The sequence below is a fragment of the Sabethes cyaneus genome, chromosome 1, assembly GCF_943734655.1.
Source record: "Sabethes cyaneus chromosome 1, idSabCyanKW18_F2, whole genome shotgun sequence".
NCBI classification, from domain to species: Eukaryota; Metazoa; Arthropoda; class Insecta; order Diptera; family Culicidae; genus Sabethes; species Sabethes cyaneus.
Window position 1 is genome coordinate 157,797,802 of NC_071353.1, and position 20,023 is coordinate 157,817,824.

The 20,023-nt window shown below is 39.3% G+C and overlaps 1 protein-coding gene across 6 annotated transcripts in view; it reads right to left on the bottom strand.

The window, feature by feature from the left end:
* Positions 1-20,023, bottom strand: part of LOC128732742 (protein tramtrack, beta isoform) — a 516,078-nt gene that overhangs the window by 204,874 nt on the left and 291,181 nt on the right. For 5 of the 6 annotated variants that reach the window (XM_053826074.1, XM_053826073.1, XM_053826076.1 and 2 more), the window contains one exon: positions 11,969-12,129. In XM_053826074.1, the coding sequence (XP_053682049.1) occupies positions 11,969-12,109 (141 nt within the window). In that variant the 5' untranslated portion in view covers positions 12,110-12,129. The remainder of the gene's footprint in view (positions 1-11,968; positions 12,130-20,023) is intronic. The other variant, XM_053826075.1, reaches the window with a different exon arrangement.

A 20,023-nucleotide genomic window follows, 5' to 3' on the forward strand; every position in this document is an offset into this window, starting at 1 on the left:
GCTTAATTACTTCTCGAGTTATGAGGAAAATTGTGTTTCTTTGGTACAGGAGCCCCCCCTCTTAAAGTGAGGAGGGGTCCTAATTTACTATAGAAAATATTCTTGCCCTCGAAAATCTTCACATGCCAAATTTGGTTCCATTTGCTTGATTAGTTCTCGAGTTATGAGGAAATTTGTATGGAAGCCCCCCCCTTTTAAAGAGGAGAGGAGTTATAATTCCCCTTATAAAGAGGGGAGGGGTCTCAATTTACCATAGAATAAATTCTTGCCACCGAAAACACCCACATGCCAAATTTAGTTCTATTTGCTTGATTAGTTTTCGAGTTATGCAGAAATTTGTGTTTCATTTGTATGGGAGCCCCCCTTCTTAGTGGGGGGAGGGGTTTCTAACCATCACTAAAACCTTTCCTGGCCCCAAAAAACCTCTACATGCATATTTTCATGCCGTTTGGTTCAGTAGTTTTCGATTCTATAAGGAACATACGGACAGACAGACAGACAGACAGACAGAAATCCTTCTTTATAGGTATAGATATACACTCAGTTATGGACTCCAGTTTCGAGTTTTTTTTTCACAAACATGCACATGACATGACTGTGAGGAATGTGCTGCTCGAGTCAAAGATGCTGAACCTACTGACATCGTTGTTACAAAATAGTTGTGGCAACCGATATATGACTAATTCTGGTCATAAATAGGTTGATGCTACTAAAGAAAAAGCTAAAGCCTAGGTGCTACATTTCGTTATCGAAACTTGACCTTCTATTTTTATACGACAGACTTCGCAGCCAGCTGTTAGAGTGCAGGACAATTGCAGGGCCAGTTGCTACGATCCTATTGACTCTAATAGCCTCTCCCAGTCGGGATTCGAACATACGACGACTGGCTTATTAGTCCAGCATCATACCTCGAGGCCAACTGGGAGGCTACTACAGGGAGGTTGATGCTACTACAAGTGCTGAAATTGTGCTGCATGGGTATGAACATAAATGTAGACTTATATTTGACGGCGATTTGACTTCAAATTTATTGCATTTAAATTTTGCCCAAAATAAAACAGGACAACAATTTGGATTCGGATGTGGATTCGAATCAAAATATGCCAGAAAAAGTGAAAAAGTCCTCTCGTCTTTTTAAGAGGTATGAATTGACAATGACGAACACTTCCAAAGTGTTTTGTCGGCAACTAATATTTAGACAAAAGAAGAAGTATACCGCAGTAGATCAAAATAATGGTCGCAGTGGTCAAACCTTCCGACGAAAAAAAAGCGCAAAATTGGATTCAACTTTGAACTCTCATGAATTCAATATCAGACTCGATTTTAAATAAAATTTTGAACTCCAATTTAGGTTTAAACTTATATCCTCCTATGAATGCGAATTTGGTATTCAGTTTCCGACGGTCGTTCAAGAGACAGGAGATAAGTAATAAAGCACCTTCCTGCGAGTGTTGCAAATTTGGACTCAAATTTGGGCCCAATTTCGTGCTCAAATTTGGAGTCCGATAGACACTGAACTCAAATTTAGCTCTCAAATTTGGACTCTAATGTGTATCTAAATTTACGCACAAATTCTGGCTCAAATTTGGACTTCTATTTAACCTCAATAATGGACTCTATTTAGACCCAGGCAGACAGGGGAAGGCATAAATCTTCCACATGATTGTGAGGAACGTGCTGCTTGACGAGTCAAAGATGCTATTTAGACTCAATTTTCGTCACAAATTTGCATTTCAATTTTAACTCCAGTGTGGACTCAATGTTGAATTCCAGTTGAGTGTCTATTTGAACAAACATTTGAGCGCGCTGTTAGCATAAAATCCCAGGCGACCAAAATAGATTCGCATGCAGCCTCTGGGGTTCTCTACAGAAGATTCAGCAGCTGGAATCTTTGGGATACCTATAACTGGGACTAGAAATCCCCTTATTGTTAAACAAGAATCCTTGAGATTCTACAAGCAGCAAACATGGTATGTTAGTATGGGATATCTGACGGATCGTTGTCAGGTAATACCAGGGCTGATAGTGTAAAACTATTCCCCGAGAATCCATCGTCTACAAAAGTCAAAATTCAAGTAAAAAACAATCACTTTGATAGCTTTTAAGTTGGAACTAGAATGGCAATATGATATTCACTTTGCTGTAACTGAGTACCGCCCAGTTAGCTCCGGGGTACGATTACGATGCTGGCCTAACAAGCCGGTTGTCCTATGTTCGAATCACGACTGGGTGGTGCCGCTACAGAGTTAATAGGATCTTTTTTTGGTCTTTTTTGATCATCGTGCAATTTTCTTTTCACCGATAAGAGGCAATTTAAATCTGATAAGTAATAGGATCTTTGCACTAGCTCTGTAATTTTTCTGTGCTCTAATAACTGGCTGCGAAGTCTGTCGATAAAGAAGGGTCCAGTTCTGAAGGACGGTTATACCCATGGCTTTGCTTTATCTCTTTTGTGTTGTCCTTCATTTCTTTTATGGCACCAGTCTCTTGATTTTTTATCTCTCTATCAGTATGTCTTGTCTCTTTAGTATGTCTCTCTACTCTATACTCTATGTCCTTTAATGCTTCTCTGAGTTGCTCGTTAGAATACTGCGAAATTATTCTGGCGAAATAAACATTCTAGAATTTTGCTCATTTTTCCGTTTGTAAACCCATAAATTTTACCCGGCAACCATTTCTATTGAATCATTTTTTGACAGGCACTCGTTTTGCTGCTTGCTTTAAACTGCTGTTCAAATAAAGCATCTGTTGAGTACACAACAATTGTTCTTACATCAATTCCCAAGTAACAATTCTAAAAACACTTGGCTTTACTTGAATTTTATAAAGGTTTTATTGCAGTATGAAACATTAGCTCTCGTTTTATCATGGTATTACACAAGAGGATACGAGTCATAACATACCTAGCATTAGCTATAAAACCATAATAAAACTGTTTGGAAATCAAACTTATTGAGCTTACTTATATTACCACGATAAAACTAGTTGGCTGCACCACATCTCTTATAAACTTACCATATGTAAGACGTAGAAATACAATATGACGCACCAATCAAAATTGATCTTATTACGATTGCTTGTCAAACTGCAATAAATCTGTTAGTTTTTTAGAACTACACCCTGACTAATAAGATTTATTGCTACTATTATGAAGAATATTAGAATTCAGCACCGAAATCATTTTTTTATGTGGGGCCATATTGCTATATTGTAGTATTTTGTTTTTAGCTTGCAAACAAAAACTCATCAAAGTGTTTTGCACAAAAAAGTTATTATCAATCGGTTTTCCAGTCACAGGAAGTAAGTAAAATGATTTTGCTGAAAATTGGGATTGACTAACTGAATATATTCATTTTATTAAGGCAATCAATTTTCGAAAATTGCAAAATTCCGATGGCGCGTTGATTTTATCCTCTTATTATATCAATATGCATGATAAAATTTAATGCGCATATGCTGCAAACTAACCGAGACTGCCGAAACTTTATTAATTATTCTATGGGATATTTTATTATGGTCACTATAAACCAAATCAATCAGGATGATCTGAAAAAAAACTAACTTTTCTGCTCACGTATGACGTTGTATGTATTTTCAAGTTAACAAAGCTGGCGGACTGGTTTAGTTTTTTACCAGCGCAAGCTTTGTATGTTTTGTAGTTTTGCAGCGAAAAGCTTAATTAAATTATGGCGTTAGCTGTCAAGCAGTGCAAAGCATCATCAATTTTATTGCTGCTTTTGGCAGAGAGTGTGATAAGACTACTTGAGGTTATAGCCAGATTCTTAAAGAGATAATAACAACCAACCCAGAGTGGGCCCCTTGGTTGGAAGGCAGTTTCATACCAGTCATCTGAAAATTTTAATGGAACTCATATTTTTATTAGCGATTAGGACACTAGAGAAACGCAATAAAACTTAAAATTGTTACTTGGAAGCTCCGCGACAAGTTTCATTGAAATCCGTTCCGGGCTTAGATCAAAAACACCCTCCAAAGCCAGTCCATTCAGGTATCATCCGACACCTGCCGCTTTTGTAACTCTGAACCTGAAAGTGCAGCGTATCTGCTCTGCTATTGCGGAGCTCTTGCATTATCAAGGCACAACTTCTTAGGAAGTTTCCTTCTTACTCCATATCAGGTATGAAGCCTAAATCCCAAAACGGTCATTGGCTTTATAAACCATGTAGTACCGAATTGGGGCACAGGATTAGAACTATCCCGCTCAACTCCATCAATGGGTATGAGCGATTCGTAAACTGTGTACAGCGATCGGGGCCTGCCACAAAAGATGATCATTAAGACTGTCGCTGTGGCCTTATAACCCAATGCCCTTCTGGCATACGAAAAAACAGTCCATTCTTCAAATATTGGGAGGCACACAAAATTGTTGGACTTATAACCCAATGCCCTTCTGGCATACGAAAAAACAGTCCATTCTTCAAATATTGGGAGGCACACAAAATTGTTGGATATAAGTAAATATTTTTTTGCATAAAATCAGGGCTTTAAAAGTGACTAACACACAGTAACAACAAATATTTTTTGCATTCGGCATTGTGCTGTGGTAATCTGGTTCTAAGAACACTCAAATTTCAATGCGGCTAAACCGTGTCAGATCTTGTTAATAGGGCAGGCGAGGCTACACTTTTTACCGATTAGCTTACAGATTGTTCCTTACATGTTATGCGTCAATTTATCTTTTCAACAATTTTGTTGGTAACATGACGAGTTTTGACTATGGGGGAACTGACGGGTTTTCACCATGAACTCGTATCCATAGATTTGGCAAATAGGGGGGCAATGCTTCCAACACTCCTAGTTGGCTTCGAGGTATGACGCTGGTCTAATAAGCCAGTCGTCGTATGTTCGAATCTCAACTGGGAGAGGCTGTTAGAGTCAATAGAATAGTAGCAACTAGCCCTGCAATTGTTCTGCGCTCTAACAGCTGGCTGCGAAGTCTGTCGTATAAAAACAGAAGGTCAAGTTTCGATAACGGAATGTAGCACCTAGGCTTTGCTTTCCTTTGCTTTGCTTTCAACACACCACATTTTGGAGGCCTGTGGGAGGCAGTGAAATGATCTGCCCCAAACCATATATCAAAAGCTGCTTGGTGAGAATCCCATGATACCTATGACAAGACATAATTCCGTTGTTGAAATTCCTCCAAGCATTACCATTTTTGAATCTTGACTGGGAACAACGGTTAAAATCAATAGGATCGTTGCACTAGCCCCGCTATTATTCTGCATTCCAACTGTTGGCGGCGAGGTCTGTCGAACAAAAACAGAAAGTCAAGTCACAAAGCGGAATGTAACAGCAACTTACTTCGGCTTCGGCTAGTTTTGAAAATTGCAATCAAATTCAAATTTGGACTCTATTATGGATTCAAATTTGTACGCAAATTTGGACTCAAATGACTCCAAATGCAGACTACATTTTGGAATCAATTTGAACACAATTTCGGGCATAGTTTTGTACTCATATTTGGACTCCAATGTGGAAAAATATTTGAACCCAAATTTAAACTAAAATTTGGACTTCAAGTTGAATTCCAATGTAGACGCAATTTGTATACAAATTCTGATGCATTAGAGCCAAACTTAGACTTATATTTGGAGGCAATTTAGACTGAAAAATGTGAACCCAAACCTGGGCACAAATTTTGATTTATATTTGAGCTTAAATTTTGATGTAAATTAAAACACAGATTTTGACTCAGTTTTGATGAAATGTTTAGACTCAGAATTGGACTCCAATGTAGACTAAAGTTTGGTTCAAAGTCTGGCTCTTATTTGGACTCAAATTTTAACCACAATTTTGGATTCAAGTCTGGGTTCTAATCAGGGCTTTGACTCGATTATGAACTTCAACTCTAACGGGGACTCAAATTTAGACGCAAATTCTTGCTCCAATAAAGATTCAAATCTAAACTTAAATTCGGTCTCACATTTTGACTCAATTTTAGACACGAATTTGCATTTCATTCCGCAAGTAACAATAAAGGTTTTATGACATTCTTGTAATGGTATTAATGACCAATTTTGGACGTAAAAACCATCATAAGAGTGTAATAAAACCTTCACTGTTACATGGGTGTAGACTCAATTTGAGCACGAATTCGGGAGTTTGGACAGTTTAGACTCAATTGGGAACCAAAATTTGAACTCCAATGTGGACTCAAGCTCGGAGTCGGATTCCAATATGGATTCAAATACGTGCTCAAATTTAAACTCAAACTTGTACTCTATTTGGACACAAATTCTGGGTCAAATTTGGACACAAATTTGGACTCAAATTTAAACGCAAATACACTTTTGTCTCCAATTTAGACTCAATTTTGTGTTCAAATAGGAAATCAAATTTGAACTTGCATTAGAACTTTACTGTGGACTCTAATATGTATGAACACAAGTTCTGTCTCAAATTTAGAGTCCAATTTAAATTCAGTCTTATACGCAAATATGGATTCAAACTGAAACTGAAACTTTGGACCCGACTTTGGGTTTTAATTGGAACCCTTGGAGCCCAACGTGAACTCAGATTGACAGATTGAGAGATTTTGAAAATCAGGTTTAGACAATTTAGACCTAATTTGGAACTCAAATTATCACCGTCCAGTTAGCTTCGAGGTACGATGTTGGTCTTAACAAGCCAGTCGTCGTATGTTCGAATCTCGGCTAGGCGATGCTTGCTAGATAGAGTCAGAAGGATCGTTACATTGGCCCCGTAATTTTCCTGTAGGTACTCTAACAGCCGAAGTCTGTCGATAAAGAAGGGTAATGTCTAATGACGGTTTATGCCCAAGACTTTGCTTTTTTAGAACTCAAATTGGGACTCTGCGTAACGCTTGTCCAAAATACATAAATCACCCTAGATTCAAGTTTAAACTCAACATCGGACATAAAATTTAGACTCAAATTCTGTCCTAAAAATATCCCTTATTTGACCCTTTTTTCACACATATTTGTGCGCAAATTAGGGCTCAATTTTGGCCCCAAATTCAGACTCAATTTTGTACTTGAATTTGCACTTCAGCATGAACTGAATTTGAACACAACTTTTGGTTCAAATTTTGAGTCAAACTTAGACTCAATTTTGGATGCAAATTTGGATTTGGGTTTTAATTTGGTTCAACATGGACTCGATTGGGACAAATTTAGGACTAAATTTAGTCTAGACAAATTTGGGAAATCTGGTTGCAACCATTTAGGATCAATTTTGGACTCAAATTCGTGTTCTAATGTGAACATGGACTATGAGCTAGGAATTATGAACTCAACTTTGGATTCTAATGTGGACTTAAGTTTGGTGTTAATCTAAACAAGCATTTGGGCTCCAATTTGCACTCAAATTAAGCGCAAATTTGGGCTCGGGGACAATGAGGATTGAAGTTTGAATATAAATTTGGACTCAAATTTGCATTCGAATTTAGCCTCAAATCTGGACACCAATTTGGGTCCAAATATTGGCTCAAATTTCAACTCACGTTTGGATTCAGATTCGAACTCCAATTTAAGCGCCAATTTGGACTCTAATTTCGACTATAACATGGACCATGCTATGAGCGCAAATTTGGTGTTCAACTTGTTGTGGCTGGCACGTTTCATTTGGTGTCAGGGGGGATAAATAGAGCACTTTCCAGTGAGTGCTTTGGTGAAGTAGTTTTTTTTCGTATTTCCTACGTATCCAAGGCCATTGCGTTATGCTATGCTTAATTCTTGCTCAAATTTAGAGTCAAATTTAGACTCAATTTTGGATGCAAATTTTGACTCAAATTAAAACTCCATTTGGGTCCAAACATGGACTCAATATGGATAAATATTGGATCAAATTTACACTAGACAAATTTGGCAAATCAAGTTTGGACCATTTCGGGTCAATTTTGAGCTGGAATTCGTGTTCTAATCTGAACCTGGACTCAATGATGAACTCAACTTTGAAATTCCAATATGCACTCAAGCTTGGAGTCAATTTGAACAAAAATATGGGCTATAATTTGTACTCAAATTTAGACTCCAATTTGCACTCAAATTTGACCTCTAACTTGGGCTTGGAGGTAATTTGGATTCAAATTACAATGTAAATTTGGATTCAAAATTGCACTCAAATTTAGACTCAAATCACAAATTTCGACCTAAATATTGGTTCAAATTTCAACTCACATTTCGATTCAGATTCCAACTCAAATTTGCGCTCAAATTTAGACTCAATTTTGTGCTCAAACTTACACATAAGTCAAACTCAAACTTAAGTCCATATTAAAGGTTTAATTTTACTACAAACTTTGGCTTAAATTTAAAGTCAAATTTAGACTCAAATTTGGACTAAAATTTAAACTCAATGTTGTACTCAATTTAGGTTTTAATTCGGACCCTAAAATGAGTAGTACAACGTGGACTCAATTTGGAAAAAATTGGTCAAAGTTAGACTAGACAAATTTGGAGGACAGATTTGGCAAATTAGGTTTGTACCATTTAGTGTTCGTGTTCTAATGTGAACTGGAACTCAGCTTTCAACTCAAATTTGGATTCCAATGTGGACGCAAGCTCCAAATGTAGACTAAGAGGAGTCAATTTGAACCAACATGCGGGTTCCAATTTGCACTCAAATTTGAACTCAAATGTAGACACAAATTTGGGCTTTGGACAATTTGCTATGATCCTGCGCAATGAGTGTAAAACTGATGTTCAATTCGCTGCGATAGGAAAATTCAATCTGGTTGACGTTCGTATAAAACGGGTAAATAGAGCACTTCCCAGTGAGTGCTTCGATGAAGTAGTTTTTTTCGTGTTTCCATTGTATCCACTTGAACTGCGCATTCAATTCGAATCAAATGAGTCTTTCCAAACCGTCAGAAACGTCTGATGGCTCTCAACTTGCTCTCTCCGTTCAATAATAGTCGGACTTTCGACCCACGTCGCAAAAGTCAGCCCTCGATCTAAGCTCTACCCGGAGAGATGGGCTGGACAGAGGATTGTGTTTCTACGGCCCACAAAGAAATCTTTAAATGCTTTGCAAATACCTCGGGATTATGCCTACCTACGCAACGAAGATTGAAGGTGCAGTAAGCGATTCTAGTCTGACCATCAAGGACCTTCAGGATTTTGGGATTGGCCAATCCAATGATTTCAATGTCCAAAGTTGATAAAAATACCATCCTGTAAGCTAGTACTATAATTTAAGAATTGGTTTAAAAGATGTTTTGCGCTAGTTGTCTTAGTTTTAAAGCAAGAAAGGCTATTAAATCTTTCAACAACAAGTTTTTGTTGTCATGGCAATCAGAAAATCGTAGAAACTCCTATTAATTCGCATTAAACATTAGTTTTTTCTTCATTCCAACTGGAATTAAACGGTTTCCTCCAAATGGAGGCGTTAGCGGCCGAACGGGTACCGACGGTGGAGCGAAAGAAAAACACATTATTCATGTAAACTGACACCGCACTTCAAAGTAACAGCATTGCACTAAATTTAATATCACCCTGCCCACTTAATGCCGTTGTGGAATCTAGAATCGGTTGAATTCCACCGTTAAACGAGCGCCGATCGAACGCTCGTGCGCCACCCATCATCCCGGTCCACGTCCACACGCGCTGAAGCAACAGGTTGGCACAGGTGAAAGCAACTTAACCAATGATGGTGCAATGCATTCCATCCGTTTGGTTGGTCGTACTTTTTCCCGAGACAGTTTCCCCCCAGTATTAATTCACGGCAACAAAAAAGCGACGTATAATTTTCACACAAACTTCCACCTACGCCTCCTCTTTGCTGTGCTGCTGCTCCGCTGGCTATGGAAGCTGTGGTTGCGAACGAAAAATCAGCTGACTCTGGCACACACGTCCTCGTCGGTCGTCGGTCGTTGGTCGTTCGCAGTAAATACCCACCGACCCGCCCTCTGCTGCTTGGTGGCAGCAACCAACCAACCAACCAACCAGTTGCAATCGCCGCCAGCCCGACACGGAAACAACATTCAAATTAAAAACTTCATTTCCATATCGATAATTTACCGTGATGGTCAATAAAAACTGATAACAGCACGCAGAGGGCGCCGCACGTTTATGCTAACAGTCAATTTATTAATTTCAACTCTTCTTTGGTCGATCGTTCCACCAGGACGGTGTCGGTGCATTCACGTTATTGGCATCGCACTTTTTTTTCTGCTCTCCCTCTGTCTCCTGATCAGGACATCGAAGATGATGATGCTGCTGCAGCAGCAGCAGCAGCAGCAGCAGCAGGTGTGAATGCGTGAACAATTTGACTGTAAATCTGTCAATCTGTCAAACGCTGTCAATATGTGTGAGCAATTCGATAACTCGCCAACTCAGCTTTCGGCAGTTTTTTTTGCCTCGTATTTTGCGCTGTCGAAAATGTGCGACGTTATTGGCCTTGAGCGATGAAGTGCCTGGTCAGCCACCTCAACCGGTGGCACCACACACGCAGTCTGTGGTTCAGCCGCAGCATCCCAGCATCGCAGCACAAGGAGCGAGCAGCAGGAAACAAGTGCGTTGCAACGGGCACAGAAAAAAAAGTGTCGCGTCTTCTTTGTGTCCTCATCTTCTCCGGTCCGAGCAAAGCTCGGCCAGGATCCCTTCTGCTGGCTGGACTCAGGCTCTGGCTCTGTCCCTGGCTCTGGGCTGCTGGTGGAACGAGAGCAAACACGACAGCGTACAACCGAACAACACGACAGGCGACGACAAAACACAGGCCGAAATTGAGACCATTCCGGGGGCGCAGGGAAGCGTGTCCGGAGAGCGAAAACCTGGTAACCCGTCTGGAAGCTGGCTGCAGTCAGCTTGAGTAATGGAAAACAAGAGGAAATTTGATAATTTCTTCACATCACGTCCCCGCTGGCTGGCTGGCTGGTTGGCTGGCTGGCGGAGCGGCGCGGCACTGCTACCTGGAACCGAGGAAACGGTAATGAATCGAACTGGGTGCGTACTTCGTCCGGCTGTCTGTGGTGTGGAGTGGTGCGGTGTGGTGGGAAAAGTGACCTCCCGGTTGAGGGTTACAAATTGATTCCCGGTGCGAAAGTCAATCGAAAATATAAAAGGAGTCCCTTCGCTGGCGGGAGAGGCTCGCGATGCCAGCGAGAGCCATAAATCAGCGGCTTGTCCGATTCGCTGCTGCGCCCCGTCGGGGCGGGAGTCAAAAGTCGCACGGCGGCCTCTTTGTGCGCGATTCTGCACTGTTCCGATATTGCTCATACTGTGAAAAGATCATCAACGCATCATTACATACACTTCGGTGCACTTCAACGACGGACAGACGGACGGACGGACGTTCGCCATGCATGAGAAGTTTACAGGAAAAAAAGCGACTCACGACGACGACGACGAGTGGTTCTTCCTGCTGGGACGCTCCGCTTGGGTTTTGGGCTACCGCGCGTTCCGCATAACTTATGACCAGCGATTCTTCAATCCTTCCGTCCGACAGTTGGTAACAGTCAGTGTGACAACCAACGCGGGTAACGCGGGAAAAATCGCGGGAATTCTTACCGGCCCATAACTTTCGCTCCTAATTGATTATAAATTACCAACCATCTGATTTGACACCTTTCTCGAGGGTCTCCCCCAGTGTCAAGCGTGAAATTGAAACAAATTATGCACCTTGGCGACAGCAGCGCATTTCTGCTTGCTTCTTCATCGCATTCACCACCTGCCTGCCTGCCTGCCCATTGCATTCTCTCGGTCGGTGCATCTCTCTTAATGACCGTTCAACCTGTCGAACGTGCCAGTGCTGCCGCCGCGCTGTTCGACGACGACCGAGGCTCGTTTCTCATTCGATCGAGCCACCGACGGCAGCGGCGGCGGTGGCAGCGGCGACGGCTCAGCAGCCAGCACACGGTGTGTGGTCAACGGCGTTTAATGAAGTGATTAACCTTTTTTTGTGCGCTTTCTGCGCTTCTCGCTTGCACATGCATGCTGCCTCTGCCTGCATGCATCTTTCTTTTCGTTCTTGTTCTTCCGTCACTTACCTTGTGGGCTCGGATGGAGGCGCCCTCTGAGCAAGCTAGTGTTACGTCCACCAGACTCTCGTCCTGCAGCAATTGGCTAAACACCCCTAACAGGTTGGATTGATGATTGTTCCACCTCAAGCAGTAATGCTCACTGCCCATGTCGGTGACAGCTTACGCTGCTGGAAGGAGAGCAGAAAAAAAGGAACGAAATGATAACGATTAGCGATCTGTCGAAGGAATTGATAAAGGCAATATTTACAGTGAAGGATAATTTTAAATTTTATGAATCAATTGAATCCAAAGCAACTGTTGCGGCCAGAATATGCTTCGATGGTTTGAATTAAAATAGAATAAAATTTCAATAACGATCGACTGACTTGCGTATGACTATACGTGGTCATGACGTAAACTATTCCGGAAAAGGAAGAAGGAGCAAGTCTGATGCGAAGAATGATTAATTGGATGAATTGGATGAATCTTGATATAGACCAAAAATATATCGAGGCCAAGGCAGTTGGGAATCGCACTCCCGTTCTTTCGGTTGGTACTCGAATGTTTTACTAATTAAACTACCGCCGCCCGTTTTATTAGGTAGTCTAATACCTAATTTTGTTTTAATCTCCCAAATTCTATCATTCCCCAGGCAGTAGTAGCCTCGATATATTTTTGGTCTGTATTGAAATTTTTCAGTTCAACCAAATAATTATATTCTTCGAATCAGACACTTTCTCCCTTTCCAAAATTCTTAAGGCTGTTTGCAAAAGGGTTTCTGATCATTGTTGATATCAAATTTGAGTTTTGTCACAGTTTGTTCTTCCGGTTTTCTGCTGTATGGTAGAGGATCCACATTTCGCCAGGAGCCATATTTCGCCAGATTGATGAATTCTCATGATCGCCAGTTTGATTCGCTAGTTCGTCAAATAATTTCTTTTAAGTCTATCAAAAATATGCAAAAAGGCTTTGGATTCATCAAACTGGCGAAATATGAATCTTCTACCCTAATTCTATTGCAACCTTATGTTAGTGTTATTTTACGCTGATTTAAATTTATCGGCAATGTTGCGAATCAAGCGAGAAGTCAACCATTCCTGCTCACACGCGAAAGAGTATGGGAAAAATAGCATTCAACACTTACGCCGCACACGCAGGCGTAAAAGAAACAGCCGCCGGTGCTGTGTGAGATATTTTGTTACCCACACACTCGCGCACGCTCATCCTCAAATCGTCTTCCTGTATGGCTTATTCCTGAGGCAAAAAACTCATTCCCCACGAGTGCCCGTGAGGCTGGTGGTTTTTTTTTTCTTCTTCTTCATCTTCGCCCTCAATTTTACTCACGGGTGGGAGCGCGAGTCCTCGCGTGTAATCGGAATCAGCAGATCGGGCTGCAACGACGAACGACGAGCGACAACTGTAGCTGTTAACTGAACACATACGCGCAAAAACTCGTTGCACTGCATAATGAAATAAAAGGGGGAGCTTTAAAGGAATTCTCACGCCGGCCTGTTCGTTAGGATGAGTATGCGAGTGCGGGCTTCGCAACACTGTTTATCGGATTAAAAAAACACTAATATAAAGTTGCAATAGAATTACAGCAAAACCCTAGAGGAACAAACAAACTGTAACAAAACGAGAATTGGAATTGTAAACGAAATATTGACAAGGAAATTTGCTCAGGTGAAATGAATCAAACGTGTCTCAGATTGGTTCAGTTTTCTCCATTTCGACTTTATCAAATAATCAAAAGTGTTTATTTTGTTCATCTCAATAATACTAGGATATGAGTAAGATACCAATTTTACTACGGGACAACGGGACAAATCCTCGTTTTCTCATATTCTACACACTTTAAAAATTCAGCAAAATTTTACCGAACGCTCGGCTGTCCAAATCTCGGTAAAATTTTGCTGAATTCAGCACTTTTTTTTAAGTGTGATATTAAGTAAGCTATTAGGGTGCTGGATGGGTTCGACTACGGCGGATCTTCGTCTACTTTCCAGACATATCGACAAGAAACCAACATTATAATCAATTTCGATGCGAATTACAGTCAAACCAACCTAGGTATTGATATTTATGGATTGTCTCTTCGCTATCGAGGAAAAGATTATGTTAGAAAATTACTATTTTTCAATATTTGTTTAAAAAATAGAAGTCCTCTTGGTTTTTCTATGAGTTGAAAGTATGACGAAGAGAAGCTTGAGTATGACGAAGAGTAACTACATGAAATTTTGAGCTGTGATTAAAACTATTTCCACTCTTTTTATAGCAGTTGGGTAGCTCTTAGACATGGCTCAAAGAATACGTGCATAGATTTTTGTAAATAATTGCAGTCTGTCCGTAATAAACGAAAGAAATCTTATTTATGACGAAGTGAATTTTCGTATGACGAACTCCCGCTGGAGCATGAAAAATTGTTCCACTGAGAAATGTAAGTTCCGAAATATTTTTTTCAGGCTAAATTGGTATACATATACATGTGTGATGTGCATGCATGCACATGCAAGATGTGTCAGATTTATCTGGTGTAAAAACTTGAGTACTTGTGGATTAATTCTTATAAAAACTCGCAATACAGTCTGAATCGTGTTTACGTATGACGAAGAGGGTCCGTAACCCTAGTTTAGTTTAAAATACAGGTCCATTTCTTTTACTTTTTTTGTTGGGTATGTTTTCTGGTCAATGTAGGTCGAGCTTTTCATTTTTTTTATCCATATTTTTGCACTGTTACTGAATTTTGGTAGTAAGAAAGTTTCTGATGAGAAAAATGACGAATTGGATAAACTAGAAAAATTAGACCAACCTCGTGTTTTTAGTCTTGACCTTGAAATGCGGCCAAGCATATATATTAATATTTATTGAAACGGTGGCTCTACAATTGAATTGATGAAGGGATGGTAGGGGAAAGCAGATTTTTTTAATGGAGGGGAAAGAGCGGAAAGGTGAGGGGGGGAGGAGGGGTATTTTATGGTCAAGACTAAAAACACGAGGTTGGTCTAATTCATACGAACGAAACCTTTCCCCGAAAACCCGCGCTGAGAATCGCGGCTAACACGCTGACAGACGAACAGCGTCACGCGCAGTACCTTGTAAGTCGCAAGGGCCTGCATAGTGTCGTCGTCCTGCCAGTAAAAACAAGGTAGATTAAAACTTCTCGGTCGGTGGTTTCTACAGTAGACGGAGGAAGAGGCACAATTTGTGTCTAAAAATAACCCAAGCAGATACGTCGCTACCTTAATAAGTGGGTTTTGCAGTTTCCTTTTGTCCAGCGCCTCTGCGGTTCAAAGGTACATGGGTACCAGGGAGCCACATGCCCTGGCGGGTGTTGTGGGTTCCAATCCGGTTATAATCTCAACTTATAGCTTGATTCGAGGTAGATAGTCTAATGCCTAATTTGTTCTTATTCTCCCAATTCTGTCATTCCTCGTATATGCGTCTAATACTTCCCCATGCGGCGATATTATTTTTGTATGACTGCTCTTTATTTCTACCAATGTTATCTACTCGGCCAGTGTGACAGAAGTCTTACGTACGTTGCCGACGTTCGCACGGCAAGTCTCGGTTTATATCCACCACCACAGTGAGGAAGGGTCTGATGCGAAAAATGGTTGAGAGTGATATATGACATAAAATTCTACCTACTATAGCGGGCGGCAGTAGTTTAGTTAGTAAAACATTTGGATATCAACCGACAGAACGTAGGTGCGAACCCCACCTGCCATCGGTATATTTTTGGTCGATATTTAATTTTTCCAGTTCATCCAATTAATCCTCACTTTCTAAAGTAGTTTACGTCATGCCGGTGTATATTTATATAGAAGTAAATATCAAAGAAAAAACTGCTTTTGAAGCCAGATTAGGAGATTTAATATAAATTTAGTCTTTATTTTGGCATAGTTCTATTACGCTTTTAGTTACGTTTATTCGTTGTTTTGTTTTTTCATGTTCTTCGTTTTTTCTTTTAAATAAAATTTAAACAAAAATTTGTTAACATCTTATATTAGCTGTTTCATACTTGTACTGCAATTCAACTCAATTAGGATTTAATGATAAGCTGTTTCGGCTAAATTCTCTTGTGATTCAATTTCATCTTCGTTCGTTTTAATTTTTACCAAAGGATTCTTCCGTATTCGAATACAATTATCGGGGTTTTGCGTCATTTGTGTGTACTTGTCCTCCTTTTCGTAAAACTTTAGACTCGTGTTTTTTTTATTTGGCGCTTTAGTTCTTTAATCTCCTTCTAAGTTAGTGTCAACCCAGAAATTTACAGGAAATTGTGTGTATTTCTTGTCTGTATCTCATTCTTTTTTGTATATTTTTGCCATTTTTCCGTCTCATATTTCCAGTTATACAGCACAGCAAATCTTTGGGCTTAAACGTTTTTCTAAGACTTAGTTCTTCTATATCGATAGACTCAGGGATCAATAAAGAGAAGAAAGTTTGCATGCAAGCAAAAAATGTAGAAACAAGAGAGAGGAAAAATAATAAATTATGGAAAATTTAAAACCCAAAAAGCACAAAGGATAGAAAAAAGAACAAACACCACAGAAGATTCCGGTATTAATTGTCACCTCTGCTTTTTTTATGGTATCACGAAATGCCAAGATGATACGGGTCGAAAAATACATAGTCAGCTATAAAACTACAATAAAACTGTCAAGAAAGCAAGTTTATTGTGGGTCAGCAGCATAGAACGGAAGTGGCTCAAGCTCAAGCTTCAAGTAGTCGTCTCCATTTAACTCGAGCTTTGACCACTCGTCGCCAATATCCCAGTCGTGTCAGAAATTCGACCAGGTCGAGCCATCTTGCACCTTGAGGCCCGCTGTTCCAGTTGACAGTGCAATATCTCTTATATAACTACTTTGAATAAAGACGTGGAAATACAATGACGTACCAACAAAAAGTTGACCTTTGGTTACTGGTCACACCGGAATAACTCTGTTAGTTTTATAGTTTTATCAAAACGGTATTGGCAAAATTCCGATGGCGCGTTGATTTTAGCTACCTATCATTCCAATATGCACGATAAATTTTAATGCGCATATGCTGCACAACTCCGGCACAAATATTGTCATTTTTATGGATGCTTTCAGCAGAGTGTGATAAGGCTACTTGAACTTATAACCTGACATTCAAAGAAGCTATCAAAACCATCTGAAGAATGGGCCACTTGATCGAAAGGCAGTTTTATAGATGTCATCAGAAGGTTCTAGTGGAGCTCATAGTATTATTAGGGGTTTTATGAAATTGGTCATGAAAACCACTAGAGAGACATAATAAAATTTGAATTGCTGCTTTGGAGAGCAAGCTATAAGAGTGGCCCCAGTTCGGGGTACGTAATGAAGTATCTTGCACAAAGACAAATTATAACTAGTCTCTGCTATTGCCAACATTAGACAACGAGATTGGTTGAAAAGTGATAAAACAGCAAAAAAGGAACAGAAAAAGTACTAACATCGACACTTAATCACGGATATTAAGCAGTTCGCTCTGTAGCACGACTCAAAAAGAACGAAGTTTGGAACAATATCACTTACAAGACAACGTAAAAATTTAAAAATATTGGTCGCAGTGATAATGTCGATACAGAATGCGCATTTGTTTTGCTTCTCTTTAAATATTCTTTCGTTAATCGTTTCCTAGTATTTTGTTAGAAAAACTTTTTTCCCTTGAATATGCCCATTCTGCAATATATGAGAGACTTGTAGGCCATATAAATAGCTACCTTCAGATCAAATTTCATTGATTTCCGAGATAAGCATTTTTAGAAAATCGAATTTTAGTTTTTAAAATGCTTTTTTTCTCAGTGTGGAAATGATTTTTATTTTTTTCAGTATTTTTTATGAAAATTCAGAAGATTTTGTAAAAGTCACTCATCCGCCATTTTTTTGTAGGGGCTATAACTTTCGAAAATACTGAAATACCTTTTTTCCGGAAAAAAGTTTTGGTTAGAAAAACTTTTTTCCCTTAAATATGCCCACTTTGTGATGTACGGAAGAATTGTAGTTCATATAATTAGGCCATTACAAATATTTTATAAAGTTTTTGTCCTTCCGGTGTTCGGCCACTGAAGGGGGGGGGGGCGAAAAAAAACAAAGTGAATTTTTTAATCGAGCAAAAAAAAAACATGGATTTTAAGAATTTTTATTTAAGGTTTAAACGTGAAAACCGAATCTATTCTTGCTTATAATAATATATACGTTATTATTTTCTATGCAAAAATATACGAAAAAAGACAAAAACGTAGGAAATTTTTTTGGGACGATTTTCGGAAATTCCATTGTTCGAATTTCCGTTTTTGTTTCGTGCTAGTAGCGTTAATTCAACTCGGACAATTGATTTTATAAAAAGAAATTCGACTCATATCCTACAAATTATTTTGTTGCCCCCCGATTTTTCAAGCCAATTTCCAAGGGCGGGGTGACAAAAACTTTAAATATGATTTGCAATGGTCTTATCTATCTTAAAAAAAACTCGTCAATTTCTGAGATGGCCTTTTTTGCAAAATCGATTTATAGTTTTTAAAATGCTTTTTTCTCAGTGTAGAAATTAATTTTCATTTTTTCAGTATTTTTTTATGAAAATTCATAAGATTTTATAAAAGTCACCCATAGATCATTTTGTTGTAGGTCATATAGTTTTCGAGTTATATTTTTTATAATAAAAATTAAGCCCTTTCCAAAAGTTAGTCTAGACCAATTTTCGAAAAACTATGCAAAGTATGCAAAGATGTTTATTTACATGGACTCTTTACACACACAAAGTTTCATTGAATTCTGAGAGGGTCATGCCAACCTCTGGTCAAGTTGACGTGAAATCCGTCAATTTTACTCAATAGTTAAAAAGCTACACTAATTTGAGTGTGTTGCAATTTTATCGTGGACGCCTTTTAAGGTCTACAACATTACCAATTCACTGAAAAGGTCTCATACCATATGTTTTTAACATTTTTTCACTAAATTCCGAGTCCTTACCGAAAATCTTTCCTAATTCTATGATTCCTAAAGACTGTATTCATAAATTCCGGAGTTATTCAAAAGTTCCTTGGGGGACCACGATATGTGTTTTTGAAATGATGTTATCAAATTTTCGAAATATGTTTGAAACATGTTGATTTTGTCAAATAAATAATCGACTGCGGGCCCAACAAGCCAGTCGTCGTATGTATGAATCTCGGCTGGAAGGTGCTGCTGTAGAGTCAGTAGGAGCGTTGCACTAGCCTCGTAATTGTCCTGAACTCTAATAACTGGCTGCGAAGTCTGTCGATAAAGAAGGGTCAAGTTCTTAACAGAACGTTTATACCCATGGCTTTGCTTTTTTAGGGCCTAACCAGTTAGCTTGCTTCATCTACGAGCCACGGTTTGTATCATCCGAAGTTCGAATTCCTTTCGACCATAACTCCGGAACGACTGGATCGTTCTCCACCAAACTTGGTATATCTGTTCCTTGGCTTGAGGAAATGTGAAATAGGCTACGTTTGTCTTACCTTTAGCCGGTAACAGATGTATGAGTGACTAAAAGATACGAGGGGATGGTCTTAAAAGAGATTGAAGGGAGGTCAAAATAAAGAAAAAAGTTTAGTAAAATGTTATAGGGATTTTTGGGACGAGAAAAAATGAACAGGTGCCTGTGGGACAAAAGGAGTGAAGTTAACCAAGAAAGTATGTGCCAGGAGATCTAAGGAAAAAGGATATTATTTGTCTTGCACTATGCAAGACGGATTTAGTTTCCAGATTAATAACAGATATACAAGTGGCAAGTGGCTGGGAGACAAAAGTGTTTCGAGTAAGACCGAGTACTCAGCTAGTTTCTACATAAAACACTTCTATTAAGAACAGCGAAACAAACATTGGTGGGTAACACTGAGACAGTGCTCTTATCAAACCACTTTTTTGACGTAGGACTACGTCTTTCAGGAAGATAGCTGGAATAGGGGTACTTCCAAAAAATCGAAAAATGCAAGCGTCACGAAAAATGATAGGTTTTGAGCGTATTATCGCGGTTTTCCGATCGATTTTCAACATTTTTCCATTAAACGATCGGAAAATCTTCTTCGCATCAACCCCAATAAAGAAA